This window comes from Alligator mississippiensis, chromosome 4 (assembly GCF_030867095.1).
Source record: "Alligator mississippiensis isolate rAllMis1 chromosome 4, rAllMis1, whole genome shotgun sequence".
In the NCBI taxonomy this organism is placed as follows: Eukaryota; Metazoa; Chordata; order Crocodylia; family Alligatoridae; genus Alligator; species Alligator mississippiensis.
The window spans coordinates 9,473,586-9,489,089 of record NC_081827.1 but is presented as its reverse complement, the minus strand read 5'-3'; the positions used below and the strand labels follow the sequence as shown (position 1 = coordinate 9,489,089).

The following is a 15,504-nucleotide window of genomic DNA, read 5'->3' as shown; positions in this document are numbered from 1 at the left end:
TACCTCCTCGCAGAGGGGCCAGGCAGTAGGGGTTGGGGATAGGCCATGCAAGGAGCTCTTTCTCTCTCTCTTTCTATATATATATAGATCAAGCATTCATGGGCTGAAGTTCACTTCATCAGATGCCTCAACGTTCATGACACCCACCTTGTGAAGAGCTCTCTTGCCTGCTTTCTCTCATTCAAGAAAAAGGAGATTCACTGGCATAGACATTAATATTGCTGGAATTATTCTCCTCTTCCTCCTCCTCCCCTTTAACCCTCTGCCGCCATAGCAGACGAAGCCTTTCATTAGACATTCAGATTGTACAGAAGAAGCCACTACTACCCAAGGAGCTGCAGGCTAACAATGGAGTGTGCCTTGTGGACACCGACCAGCTGATAGCAATGGCCAAGAGGAAGGCTTGAAGCAATCAAGCAACACCTGCCACAGATGATAACTACAGCACCTAGAACATAGCCAAGGGCTGGGAGGCAGAGGCTCAGGGCCTTCAGGGTGCCAATGAGGTACCTCCTGCTACATGACAACTGCTGGGATATGTTACCCAGCAGGCTTTGGAGAAAGGGCATGACGTTTTGCCGTCCAGGGCAACTGGACTACTTTTTGCTTGAATAAGTGGCACTTGCATGCTCAGTTGATCAAGTGTGGGGGTGCAAATAATTGACCGGAGGGGTGTTTTGCCCGTGCTCTGTGTGCTTTCACAAACAGTCAGCACGGCCCAAGTTGAGTGTGAAGGGCGTGCCCAACCCAAATGCCAGGCCCTACAAGCTTAGAAGTTGGACAGCCTTGACCTAGACCATGGGGGCTATGTGTCCCTAAGGCCATGCTAGCATCAGGAGGGGACATAAGCCACAGGAGATGCAAAGTACCACCCTGGCACTCAGCACCCAGGGTACCCCCCCCACACTGCACCACACACCCCACCACAGCTCCCTGTGCTTCTCAGCTGTGCCTCTTTGCTGCCCAAGCAGCCAACTCACCCTTAACTTCCCAGCTGCCAGCTCCCCCATGGCACCACATCACTCAGGGACCCTGGGATGCAGGTTTCCCTGGCACTGAAGGATGCATCAACCCTCCCTGACCCCTGGGGCAGGGGCAGAAAGGGGAAGCCAGAGATAACCCACCCTCCTGCAATGTGGGGAGTGGCAGCCAGGTGGGAGCCAAGGGGCCATAGTTTAAGCCCTTGTGTGCAGCCCACGGGCCCTCAGTTGGCCAGCCCTGGTCTAGGTGAAGTTTGTTCCACATCTTTTGTAGATGGTTGTTGGATACTGGTCCATTTTACAAAGCAGCAACAGGGTGACAGTCTGTGGCTGTGGGACCTGCCTCTGCCTGTGCCAGATCAATAGAGATGAGAGGCACCTACTACAGCACCCCCAGCCCCAGAGATTTTTGAGGCAGTCATAAGAGCTTAAAGGATCCCCCGCCCCTCCTTCCCTTGTGCCTGAAGCCAAGGGAAAATAAGCCATCAGGACTACTTTACCAGCCCAGGAATACCAGTAGGCTGTTCTGGCAGAGTGCTCCAAGTACAGACTCAGCTATCTTGGCACTGCTGTCCTTTGTGCCAGGATAGTAAAACGATGCATCCTCCAGTGAAACAAGCAACACCAATAAAAGTGCAGTATTTCCAATATAACAGTATTCAGCCTAGGGGCTTCTCCACTCATCTTACCCCAGACTGAGAAAGAGATGCTGGTGGTCTGCAGTATGGACCTACCCCAAGCTGCATGGCAGGGATCAATGCTACTTCTCCCTGAAGCTTCTGGCATTGAGCAGAAGGGGCTGTGAGTGATTTGCTGGAGAGATCCAGTTGGCTGCAGTCTCTTTTAGGAGCCCTATTCAAACCCCAGTGGAAAGTCTCCTCTAGGATTCAGTGAGAGCTGGGTCAGACCCTAAAGGAGTAGAGTAGCACCAGTCCAAACTGATAATGGGATCTGAGTGTGTTCTCCACCAAGCAGCCTCCACCAGAGAAGTACCCTGGTGGAAGTCAGAGTGACTTCTGATCTCAGCAATGGTCATGTGCATCTAAACTGGCTTCTGCCAGGTTACACCAGATAGACACAGCATGTCAGAGCAATGTCTCAGCCTTTAAGAGTGGAGTAGTCCCTCCTCACCTGAGCCATGAGTGCTTCTTGGACTGACACCAACACTACGGACAACCCCGCAGAGTGGAAGTGGATCAAAGATTTGGTTTGGGCATCGGAAGAGAGGGGTTGTGCCCCTGAAGAGTTCTTGGATCAGGCTCCTGGGAGTGCCGACGGACCTGGATGCTCAGGTGCCCATCTCTGCTGCCAAACAGCCTTCTGCCCCTGAGAGTGCGGGAGTTGCCTTCAGCACTGCAGAGGAGACCAGCAAGGAGCACTGAGTTTGCCCCCATTGTACCTGGTTGCATCACAGGCCAAGAAATACAGCTGCTACTCTCCATCCTGGGTACCTTGTGCTCCATCAAAGCCTCCACTTGCTTTGTACCTCTTCCCCTGCTGAATCCCTAATGCCAGATGCCCTACTACCAAGATGCAAAGAAGGTATCTTCTCTGGTCCTCTTCACTTTCAGGAGAAGAGAGGAAGACCAGGCAGGGCTGAATTGGGGACACACTGACCCTTGCTATTGCCTGTGGCCATGTCCAGTTTGGCCAAGTTTCCTTCTGTCCTTTGAGAGGTGTCGACATCGGTGTCCCCCATAGGCAGACACTGGGCTACCCCCAGCCTCTGGAAGCTACACTAGCATCTTGCCAGAAAGACCATGTTCTTCAATCCCACACAGAGGAATTTGTGCCTGAAAGGCAGTGGGAGACGCTGGACTTGGCCTTGCTGCCCCATGGCTGAAAGGAAGGAAGGGCTGATCGTACTGCTCCAAGCTGACGGTAACTGCTGTCTTCCTCTTATAGGAACTGACACACCGGGCCAGGCAGGCATCCTATCTCCAGCAGCAACCCACTGCCAGAAGCCTTCAAAATGGAGAGTTATGTAATAACATGGCCAGGAAGGAAATATTTTTCTACTCCAAGGCACTTAGCAGCTGAGTCACGTCCTGACCTGACCTTACAAATTTACACCCACCAGCTATTGCTGTGCTTACACAGATCCCAATCCCCTAGGAGAGTAGGTGCCAACCTCCCCGCTCTGCAATGAGGAGGAAAGGGACAGGAAGATCCCCAATCACTGTGGGGACCAGCACTGAGCACTGAGTCACAGAGCATAATTGTGCCACAGTTGGCTACGGAGCTGGTCAATGCACGGCTCCAAGACACAAGCTGAGCTTGCACACATCGGCAGAAGCCCAGCACAGCCACATCTGCATGGCTGCCAAGGGGGAGCACAGTTACCCATGGCCACCCTGAGCACTCGCAGGGTGGCTTTCATCAAGCATAAATCTGTGGGTGCAAGATAAAAAGTTAGATCCCATCATGGGTGGGTTCAGGGCTGCTGCACCACGAGAAAGACCAGCAGTCACTGAGCTACTCCAGCATGCCCCTATACCAGCTGGTTCACCCACCTTCCCACAGATGGAATAAGCCTGGCCCAGGAGGCACCAGGCTGCTGGACCCTTGAGCCCAGGTCCTTGGGCTGCAGACTCTCTTTAACATGGGGGCAGGCAATTATTTTGGGTGGAGGGCCACTTAACGAGTTTTGGTGAGCTGTCGAGGGCCACATGGGTAGCCCCGCCCCTTGACAGTTGCCCCGCCCCCTTGTCACCATCTTGGGAGCAGAAGTCCCACCCCTAACCCCTCACCTTTGCCACCAAAAGTCCCTCCCCTTGTCCCTTGGAAATACTCTGAGGGGGGGAGAGGGTTGCTTTCTTAGAACCAGGAAAAAACCAACTCACACTAAAAGTCAAGCACCTACTATAACAAAAATATTTTTCATAAGAAAATTAAAATATGTTATGATTCGTGTTTTTGTAATGTATATAGAGGGGATTGCATAATAACTCAAAAATAAATTCTTAGTTTTGTATATTGTGGGGGTAGTGTATGGTGGGTTGTGGGGGGTGTGATGGGATGTGGGTGTGTATATGTGTGCATGTGTGTGGGGTGTATGTGTGGTGGGTGTGTATGGCGAGGTGTGGGGGGTTTGTGAGGGGGTGTGGCTGTATGTGGTGGCATAGGCTACATTGGGGGGGTTGTGGATATGTGAGGGGTTGTGGGGGCAGGGTGTGGGTGTGAAGGAGGGTGTGGGGACCCCCCACTCAGGCTCCCCCCATGGCGCAGCAGCAGGCGGGGTGCTCAGGGCGAAGGTGCCCAGTGGGGCGCAGCTCCAGCCAGCACTGCACGTCACAGCAAGGGGTGCAACCTCCACCGGGCAGTCTGTATTGCTGCAGCCCCTGGAGGGAAGCCCCAGATGCTAGAGCCGGCTGCCTTCCCCATCAGGGTGTGCTGCAGGGGAGGGAAACCCAGGCGCCTTCCCCTGGGGGGCAGGGAAGCCAGCCGGCTCCAGTGCCTGGGGCTTCTGTCCTGTGCTGTGCAAATGCAGATGCTGCGGGTGAATGCAGGGAGCACTGGCATTACAGATGACCCAGCGGAGTATGCGCCCCTTGCTGCAATGTGCAGCGCTGGCTGGAGCCATGCCCCACCGGGCACCTGTGCCCTGAGCACCCCGCCACCTGCTGCTGCCACTGCCTGCCAGGGCTGTGCACCATGGGTGGAGTGGGTGGGTCCCCATACCCACCATCCTCTCTCACACCCACGTGCCGCCTACCCGAGCTCCGTGCTACCGCCGCCCTCCTGGCATGGGCTCTGTGCTGCCACCAGCCCCAGCCCTACGATCCACGCTCCCACCCAGCTGCAGGCCAGCCCCTGCTGCTTGGAGCCAGCAGGAGACTGGGGAAGCAAAGCAGGTCCCTGGGGCTGCGGCAGCCCTGCATGGAAGCTGCATGCCGTCTAGGCTGTGCCCTTCCTCCCATGGGGGTGGAAGCAAGGGGCAATAGGGTATGTTTGAAGTGGGGGGTGTACACATGGGTGCCTCACTCCTATCCTTGCAGGGAATGGGCTGGGTGGGGTCCAATCTGTTGGGGGGCCGGATGAAAGCACTTGGAGGGCCAGATCCGGCCTGTGGGCCATATTTTGCCTGCCCCTGCTCTAACAAGACACTGCCAGCAGCAGACACATGGCCGGCACACAACCAGCTGGGGACTGAGCATGTTGCACCCAGTCCCTAGTCTCTGATTTCAGTCTCTTCCCCGCCCTCCTGCCACTGGTTTAGAGCGGGTCCGACTCTGTTTTAAACAATCACATCCTGCACCTAAAGATAAACACACCCCTGAAAAGGGCGCTAACCACAGCACACACCACTGAGCCTCAGAGGGCGGCACCGTCGGTACTGAAGTCACAGTCGGCACTAGCATGTCTCCAAGCAGGTCCCCACCCCCCACAGCCCCCGGAGCATCCCTAAGGGCTGCGAGGAGGCAGCTCTGCAGAACCAGTCCTCCTTGCCCTGCGTTTCCTCCCGGTCACCCCTCCCCAGGCTTGGCTTGTGCCGTCTCTTTGCACTCCCCAAGGCATTCGGTCTCGGTGTGTGACACCACAGATGTCACCGATGTCGGAGGCTCGCGTCTCAGCTCCGCACTGTCTTGCTTCTACCACAAGACACCAGGTGCAGTGCGCTTGCTGTCACGTCCCCAGGGGATGCTGGTCTGATGCTATATCCGCTGCTGGGGAGGAAAGATTTCAGACCAGCATAGGCCTGGACCCTGCTGGCCTTTCACACTCAGATGGCCTCCAAACAGAGCCCACGTCTGGAGAGGACGGAGATGACAGTGCAATGCCCTTCCCCTCCTGCCTGCTAAGTCTCTGGAGCAGATACTTCTTTCCTCCTATGCCTCCAACTAAGTGAACAATAGCCAAGCCTCCTGAGTGCTCAGTCCTGCTAAGTCCTCCTCTTCTCCGTTTACCCCTCTGCTGTCTGTCTGTATCCATCTGGCATCTCTTGTCCTATACACTGACTCTGTTTAGGGACAGGGACCATCATTTTGTTCAGTGTATATGCAGCACCGGGGAGTCCTAGCCCATGACTGGCCCTATATCCCCCTCTGCCAGGTACTGTCAGCTCATCCTTTCCTTCCCTTGGTCAATCCAGTTAAGTTTGAACCCAAAGCTCAGCCTCACCCTCCTGTCCCCCAGCAGGGCTACCGGACCAGGCCCTTTTCTCTCCCCAAAAAGGTTCGTGCTGGGCAAGGGGTTGGTCTAGACAAGCCCTCAGACCCTTCCCATGACAGTCCAAGCCTTTCAACATGTATTTATCTCCCACATCCATTTGCTAACCCTACTTTCCTAATGACAACCCACCCTGCTCTCCCCTCCCGTGGGTTCCACACTGCTCAGTCCCAAGGAGCTGCTTCTGATTTACACCAGTTTAAATAAAGGTCCAGATTTCCCTTTTGCCTAGAGACGACTTGCAAACAGACAGATGAAGCACTCGCGAGCCTGGGTGCAGACAGCGCAGGGACAGGCCCTGTTTAAATGCACTGCTCTCGCAGCAAGCACAGGCCCAACAGGAAGAGAGGGGAGGGAGCTGGCACAGCACACACGGCTTCAGCACACACGGGAGCAGCAAACTTCCCACTCGCTGGCGAGTGCCTTCCAAGACGGCTCGGTGCCACGCTCAGCCTTGTAAACAGCATGCTTGGGCCCTGCAGGGTTTTCATCCCACACCCAGTGGCAGAGCCCTGGGAAGGCGGCAGGGGGCCGAACCCAGTGGATCACACGAGTGGAAGCTCTGAGTCAACAGCGTGCTCGTTGCAAAGGGAAAAGAAAAAAAGAAACAGCCAACAGCATACTGGGGGATAGCAGAAGTATCACTTGCAAATCAAGGGAAGTGATCCTTCCCCTCTATACAGCACCGGGGAGGCCTGCCCTGGAGCCCCGTGTCCAGGGTTGGGTCCCACCACTGAAGAAGTATGTGGGTAGTTTGGAAAGAGTCCAGTGCAGCGAAACAAAAATGATTAGAGGCCTGGGAAGCATGGCATATGAAGAAAAGCTGAATGAACTAGCCTGGAGAAGAGAAGACTGGTATCAGATCCCCCCCCTCTTTTACATAGCAGATGGAGATGGGCTTTTCTCTGTGGCCAGGGGAGATAGGACCGGGATTTTTAAGACGCAGGTGGACAAAGCTTTGCCTGGGATGATCTAGCCGGGGATGGCCCTGCTTTGAGCAGGGGGTTGGACTAGATCAGTGTTTCTCACTACTCCAAAATGGGTCACAAGAATATATGAAAGGGTTGTGAACCAACTTGAAAGGAGAATCCAGTTTTAAATTTTGTTGATCCATTTTTAAAGGACAGAAACATGGGAAACGGTGAGGTTTCCCTTGCAGGAGGGCAGACTTCCAGCCTGCAAGGGGCTGCGTGGGGTCCCCCCATACCCCACACACCCACCCCCTGCCCCACACACTGGGGACCTGGGGCCTGGGGGCAGGAGGCAGCAGGTTGGGAGTGAGGGGCACTGGGTTGGGATGGCCATTGATGTTTACAGTGGGTCCCGGTACAGAAAAGGTTGAGAACCGCTGGACTAGATGACCTCCTCAGGTCCCTTCAAGTCCTAATTTTCTATGATCCTATGACTAGAAGCAGTGGCCTCAAGGTGCAGCAGGGAAGTTTAGGTCGAAGATTAGGAGGAACTTCCCAACTAGTAGGGTGGACAAGCATGGCAGCAGGCTGCCTAGAGAAGTCAGGGAAGCTCCATCCTTGGAAGTTTTCAAGATCAGGTTGGACAGGCATTTGGCTGGGATGATTTAGGCAGAGATGATCCTGCCTTGAGCAGGGGGCTGGACTAGATGTCCTCACCAAGTCCCTTCCAGCCCAACTTTCCTACAATCCTATGGCCCGAGAGATGGATCAGACCCTGCACAACTCACTGACCCCCTCAGCATCCTTGGTTGCAGCTATGTGACAATGCCACCTGCAGAAGGGCACTCAGCTCCTCCGGCCCCCCGGCGCTCAGCCCCCTGCTTTTCGCATCCATGCCGGGTGTCACGCGGCCTGCGCTGTTGGGCAGAGCTATTCCCGCAGAGGGCAATGAACACACACGAACACAAGTCCTCAGCATCACCCAAGTGCATCTCCATGCCTGGGCAGACCCCTGTATATTCACAGCGTTTCCACATGCCTGGTCCCCCCCGCAAAAGACAAAACCCTGGTGACAGCAACGCCCAAGCATGCACCCACGGGTGCATCTCCTCCTTGCCTTAGCCTGGGCAAAGCTCCTGCATTGCCCGATGCCTCTCGGAGAAGTCGGCGCCGTGCACAAGGAGCTCGAGGCACCTGCTCGGCTCAGCCAAGGCAAGGAGGAGCTTTTTGTATTCATATATTATATTAATCGTATCTTATGGATATTAATAACTATTCATACTTATTAATATCGTGTTCCAGGTCAAATCAGCCACATCAGATCCAAATCATATCCCCTGAGTTGCTCCAAAAACCAAGGAGAAGAAGGGCTGGGTGCTCTCCAGGAAACAGGGGGTGGGAAGCACCCTGCCTGCCCCAGCCCTGTGCCCACCTGGCTCCCAGGGATGCAAAGCCCACCCCAGGCAGAAGGAGAGCGCTCGCCTGGCTCTGTTCCCCTGGGGTGCAGGCAGGACCCCCTTACCTTTGCGGAAAGGCATGGTGCTGCAGCAGCTGCGCCGGGTCCAGGGCTCCCCGCCTCCCCCAGCTGCTCTGACAAGGAAATGGACTGATTTGGTGCGGAGGGAGGAGGAGGAGGAGGAGGGGGAAGAGGAGGTGGCTTCTCTGCTGCAGCAGCTGCACCCAGCTGAGCTCTGACCAGGACCTGGGGCTCCTGGCACTGGGAGCTGTGCCCGGGTGATGCCCAGGGGGCTATCAGTCACAGTGTGCAAGCCCCCTGCCTCTCTTCTTTGCAACACAAATATTTCCCTAGGCTTTTTGTGGCAGAGGGACCCTGTGCTGGGAGGGGTGGGAGGGAGGGACCTCCTAGTGCTACCCCCTGCCCTGCTCCAGGTGTGACACCTTGTCAGGGAAAGAAAAAAAAAAAGCCTGCACTCTGCTTGCAATCCGCCCAGGCGCAGGGGCTAGACAGTGTTCACACCAGCCCAGGGATGAGGAGTAAAGAAAGCAAACATTGCACTGGGACAGGGACCAGGCAGCAAGCTGGCCAAGCCAGCCCCAGTACAAAGAGATGTTTTGGGGGGTTTTTTATTTGAAGACTCATCTTCTGACTTATCCAAGTACTTTCAGACCTGCACTTTTCAGTGTCAGACCAGAGAGTTGCTATGCTGGTGTCCCGGAAGATAGGTGGAAGCCCAGAGCCTCCCCAGACCTGGTCCAGCAAGGCATTACAGCAGTGGGGCTCAACCTTTTTTTGGACCAGGACCCATTTGTATACATCAGCAGCCAGTACCAACCAGTATCTTTCCTGCTTGGTGCAGGGGGATGGACCCGGTCATCTTCTGAGGTCCCTTCCAGCCTTGCAATCTATGAGCCTATGAAACCCAGTGCCCCTCACTCCCAACCCATTGCCCCCCAGGCCCCAGCCCCTCCTGGGTGTGGGGCAGGGGGCGGGTGTGCAGGGCATGGGGGGCCCAAGCAGCCCCTTGCAGGCTGGAGCTCTGCCAGCCTGCAAGGGGAAAACCACAGTTTCCCATTTTTATTTAAAGGAGAACCCATTTTTTAAGTTTGTTCGTGACCTATCCATATATTGTTGTGACTCACCCTTGGGCCACAACCCACAGGTTGAGAAATGCTGCATTAGAGCCGAGGGGTGGATGCAGGGGGGTACAATTGCACTCCCTTTTGATTCCTGCTCCCCCCCCCTCCACCCCCAAGTTTAAAGCCAGCTGCCTAACAGCGGCTGCAGCATTTCTAGCCAGGTAGCACTAGGGAATCCATTAGGATCTACTTGATTCCTTCCAAACTCTTCACTCCATCTGTGTTAAGGGCCCTCTTTCCTTTAAAATGGTCTTTAATGGCTCTACCACTCCTGCCACTTAGGCACAGGTGCTGGCTGCTGGCTGCTCTTGGTCACCTCGTTCCCCAGACCGGTTTCGAACTCCAGATAACACACATTAACTCAGGTGTGGAAATATTAACTCAGGTGAACATTAGTTCTGGGAAGCATTGGAGGCATTGGCCAGATGCTCAAGAAGGCTTGATTTTCATTGAATCATGGAAAAGTCAGGCTAGAAGGGACATCCAGAGGTCATCGAGTCCAACCCCCTTGCCTGAGGCAGGATCATCCCTATCCAAACCACGCCATACAAACCATGAACTGTACACAAAACTACCTGCAACCCTGACACAACACACACTTAACACCCAAACCTGCTGCAGGTAAAGCAGGGGAACCACAGCAGCCCATGTCCTGCACCTATGAGAAGTTATCAATAGACATCCCACAATAAGGGCCGTGCCCCCCGCTACAGAGGAAGGCAAAAACTCCCACAGTCGGTACCAGTCTGACCATGGGGTAAAATTCCTTTCTGACCCCAAATACGGCATTCGGTCTGACCCTAAGCAGAAAGGCAAGACCCTCTAGCCAGGACCCCCTGACTTTGGTCCCATCAGGAGCATTGCCACAGCCCAAAGTCCCCAGCCTTGAAGAACGCACTGAAAAAGAGACATACATTTAGCAGCAATGACTCCAGGACTAATGAAACAACATTTTTAGAGTATTTTTGCCTAGTTTGTTGTGTTTATATATAAATTACATTATACACCAAACTAATGCACTTTGCAAGAGAGGTTTTCTGGGTTTGTTTTTTTCTGCTTCGATCTTAAATTGAATTATATAGCTCTAGGCCCCTACTCCCTAGTGAAGTTTCTAGTTTCTTTTTTAACTGGAGAAAAAATGTGTGTTGTGTCATATGTGATGATGCACCGCACCATCTGCACCCCCCTTTTCAAAATCCTAGATCTGCCCGTGGGAAAAGCTGGGACTTAGCATTTTTGGACGGCTGCCTTGAGCCAAGTGAGGAGGTGCCCTGAGTCTAAAACGCTTGAGAACTACTGCATTCGAGTGTGTTATTGTGTCACATGAACTATGATTGTGGGCTGGGGCTGCCTGCAATCAGGTGCCAGGACAAGTGATCCACAGCTGGATCACATCCATTGCAAAGGCACAGGACACCTGGAGATGTGCATCACGCACCGGTGCTATAACAAGGAGGCGGTGTAGCCAGGGCAGAGGTGCCTGAGTCTGGGACCCTTGGGGTCTAGGCCAGACTAGCACTGAAGTTAATGGAGCTGTGTACAAAGCAGGACACTTGCCCAGGCAATGCTCCTCCCAGTCTTAAGCAGTGCAGTTCACTGGGGAAAGCAGCAGTCACATCCCACCCCTGAGTAAAGTAGCTGCAAAACATTGTGGGGCGTTCTGGAGTGAAGGAGACGCTAGGACTAAGTTGGGAAAAGCTGAGCCTGATCCAGCTGCAGAAACTGCATCATTTGCCCCAGATTAAGTTTTCCTGGACCTAGGAGCTTAATCCACTCTTGGGCATTGGTTCCTCCAGGTGACAGCCCCTGCATCTCACCTTTTGTGGGGGGGTTATTACCACCATATCTGTGGTAGCGGTCCTGTTGCTCTCACTCCTGCTGTTTGGCCTTTTCAATCACCGCTGTATACTGTGGAGCACATTCTGGGTAGCATCTTACTCCACAAGTCGTTCCACTTGCTTCTGGTGGGTCTCTTCATGAAGCATGATGCTATTCAGTGGCACTGAGCAGGTCTGAATACAGCTGAGGACTGCATTTACCAAGAGGCATGAAGCTCAGTCATTTATCTCACCTGGCATAGTCCCGCCACGTGCTAATACGGACACCACAATTGATGCACGCTGCAATCACACTGCACATCACACGCATGCTGACGTTGGATGGACGTTACCCTTTGATTTTTTTTTTTTACCTTATAACTGCACTTACACGAAAGCTTTGGCCAGACTTCCTTGGAGGACTTGGCAAAAATACATTTAGGGGCAGGGTTCAATCCATTGACTGAACAGTTCATTCCCTCCTTTGAGCAAAATGAAGACAACTTCGTAAGGGTATGGACACCAAGGGATGGATGCAGTGAAGGACTCAGACATGTAGATCAGGACAGAGGAAGTCCTGAAACCAAATTGGGATCCCCAAAACCCTGCTCTTCTGCTCCTAACCTTAGAGGCACCTCAAGTCACCCAATGCTTCTGTGTTTGAACCTAAACTCCTTAGGTGCACAGAGCTGTGCTTCTGCTGTGCCCAGCTCCTCATCGCACAGTCAAGGCCATGCTCTTTTAAGCCTTGGCAGGAGATGAGGGTGATGGCACCCACCTTTTATTTAATATCCTAGAGCACTCCCTTTCCTACCGTGGCTTTAGAGGTTCAATCTCAACACTTCTCACCTCCTCAAAGAGGGCCCTAACCCCTGTGGGGAGAGGTTGGCCTGGGTGGGGGCATCTTCCATTCCTCCAAGCTGAGCAACCGTGCGGTCATTGGGTCAAGATGGAGTGAGACAAAGTGGCCTAGCGGTTAGGGTGCCCCTTGCTCCTGCACTGCTTGTGCATTGGACCTAATAAGTGCTAAATGTAAATGATAAAAGCAAGGAGCAGAACTTGGGTCCCCTCCTCCGTCCCTGCCCGCCAAGTGCCTAAGCACCAGGTCTTATCTGTGCTCCTGGGAGGTGCGAGATGGGCTTTGAAGACTTTCAGGTGAAGGAGAGGGTTGAGCCCTAGTCTAGCATGCCCCAGGTAAGGGCTTTCCTCTAAAAGGTCATGGCCACCACCATGGTCTTAAGGAAAGGAGAGAGGCCCACTGAGTTCTGCCACCGCATGGTATCGGCATCGAGCTCCGCAGAGGATCCCAGGCTGTGGTTCCTTAGTGGGTGGAGGCATCTCCCTGCAGCCCAAAGTGGGGCACCCCAGCACCGGAGAAGGGAAGGGAAGATATGCCCCGCTCTGCTGCATCATTGCCAGCTCGAGGCGGCTCCCTGTGCTGTCAGCGGACGGTTACCCCTAACACTACACAGGGAGATGAAGGGCAAGATCCTATTCCATGAATGCATCCACCCTTGTATCCCACCATCATCTTACCCCAGAGAGTGAGTCACAAAAAAGCATCACTTTGCATGGACTGGAGCAGGGTGGAGTAGCATCGCACTCGGGTACCTATGACCACTTCTGCACCTATTAATTGCAACAGAGTCTGGCCCCTAGTGTCTAGCTCAGGACAGGGGATTTTGCTTGACACCTGACTGACAGGTCTTGTGATATCTAAGTCCTTTACTGGACTTTGTTCCCACACGATTGTCTCCAAGCTAAGGAAGGGTGATTTTATCACTGGAATTTAAACCACGCTGGACCAGGTCAGCAGTGCTCAGCCTACAGGCTGAATCTGTATCATAGGACTGTGTCATCTGACCCACAGGATTAGAAATTTGGTCATGGGAGAGTGGTGACAGCATTAACTGCCGCAGGACAGCAATCAACACTTTCAGTATTCCCCCACCGCCAAATTTCTGGGGGGGCCCTTGCCCCGAATGGGGTCTCCCTGCAGCTGGATCTGGCATGCAGAATTGGGCCAACGCGTGAGTCCGGATCCAAGGTGCAAAGTCACTCCTTGGCCAGATGCAGCACGTGGAGTCAGGCTGGCATGCAGGATCGCATGCCAGTCCCATGCTGGATTCAGCCCACAGACCAGTCTCGCCAGCGGACCTGCCCTGCACCAGTCACCCAGGCCGCAAGGCCGGGAGGTTCAGCACCACTGGACGAGATAAGGAGGAAAAGGGATCGTGTTGCTTCTGTTAAGGGACTTTTTACAGGGGCACTGAGGATTTCTGAGACAACTGCATTCATTTAGTTTTCACCACGCAGGCTGGTTGGTTCAACAAATCCGCCAGGTCGCAGAGGAGAACTTGACGGCCGACCTGCACTTTGTGTTTAGGATCAGCTTCCCCCTCCGCCTCCCACGGATTAACCCAATGCTGCCTCGGGTTGCTCTGCAGATAGCCGACTTCATGGGAAATCTGGTGAGCTAAGTCGCAGCAGGAGGAGTTCCTACAAAAGCTGCACCAGCCGCTAAGGTCTGAGAGAGACAAACTTTTTCTTTCCGGGTGTTTTTGTAGCACAAAGCACCCTGGGACTTGCGTCTTTGCTGGAACTCAGCATGTCGCCGTGTTATCACATGTGTGGGCTGGCGCTCGTTGGCAGCCTGCCGGCACCACTTCGCTTGCCAATGCAGTCTGTTGTTCTCATGCTCGCTCCGGCGCACGCTGAGCACAGATAACATGAAGGCTGCGCTCTACGTTGCCTCCAGGCTTCCTGCAGCTTTCAGCGTGGCTGCAGAGCCCCTAAATATCTCCCTGTAACGTGGACAAAGCCCAGGTGGGCTGTGGACAATTGTGCACTTGAGGGCTTTGCAGCCCCAGCAGGAGGGAGCAACTCTTAGATCCAGGCTCATAAAAAACCCACAAAAATGAGGAAGTCTGAAGAGTCTTGTGCCCTCTCCAGGGGACGGGGGGGGGGGGATCATCGCTGCGGTTTGCTGGTTGGTAACAGTCAGGTTTTTCCCAGTAACCCTGGCTCACGCACATGGCTGTGCGTGTCTAAAAGCCTCAAAAAAGGACGTTGCATGAGGGTTTGGGGTTTTTTTAACCTATAAGAAGTGTGGGAGCCGACTACCAAAAGCCTCCCTTCACCCCAGTTCAGCTGCAGTTGCATTCAGTAAAATATCTCATACAAGGAGAGGAAGTAGCAGAGGATTCCCCACAGGCTCTTCATCTTTGCCTGGAAACTTAAATCTGGGCTCTGATGGGCCTGGGGTAGAAACGAGTGACAGTCTACAAACCCTGTATTTCCCCAGGCACTCGACCCGTGAGGGAGCTGATGAGCTGGGACACGGGGTGTTATTACCTTCTGGTCACTTTGCTGCCTTATAGAAAAGGTATCTTATTTTTGCACGCTGCTTATTACCCTTTTGATCGCTGGCAGAAGACTGGTTGCTATAAAACTTAAATGGATAATGCATGAGTTTGGGAGGGCTGAACAATAAATAACTTTGGATTTGGAAGTCCTTACTGTTTTTCCTAGCTCTCAGCCACCCTGTTTAAACTGACACACCTGTTAGGAGGTCAGTGAAAATGTAAATAGGTGACATGCAGTCACACTTTAAGCTTCTTTCCTAACCTTGGGGGGAAAAAACGCTCTTTGCAAGCTTTCGGGCCCAGGCACCCTTCTTCAGGCATTGGGAGACTCTGCTCTTGTTCTGAGATCTCCAACTATTCAGGCGGTCTAATAACAGATATCACATCTACCCAAAGCCCCTTGCCTACCTGTTTGCATGAGCATTTGAAAAGCACAATGAAATTGTTTCAGTGGAACAGCGGGACTGACTTCTAGCTGGCATTCAGGGTGAAACAAGACATCCCAGGAGGGGTGAAATTATTTGGACACAGTTTGAACAAGAAAAAGCTCAAAGGATTTTTTGCTCTTACCTGTTAAGAAGCAAAAGAAACAAAATCTCTTGAGTTAAAAACCCCTTTTCAAGAGATTGTGATGGTTGTGGCTGGGCTTTTCAAAGAACTGCTT

At 53.4% G+C, this 15,504-nt stretch overlaps 1 protein-coding gene across 1 annotated transcript in view; it reads right to left on the bottom strand.

The window, feature by feature from the left end:
- The window catches only part of PFKFB3 (6-phosphofructo-2-kinase/fructose-2,6-biphosphatase 3), an 86,751-nt gene extending 78,110 nt beyond the window's left edge, over positions 1 to 8,641 (bottom strand). Inside the window, exon 1 of the mRNA XM_059725754.1 lies at positions 8,583 to 8,641. Within this exon, the coding sequence (XP_059581737.1) occupies positions 8,583 to 8,598 (16 nt within the window). The 5' untranslated portion in view covers positions 8,599 to 8,641. The remainder of the gene's footprint in view (positions 1 to 8,582) is intronic.
- Between the last annotated feature and the right edge of the window lie 6,863 nt (positions 8,642 to 15,504).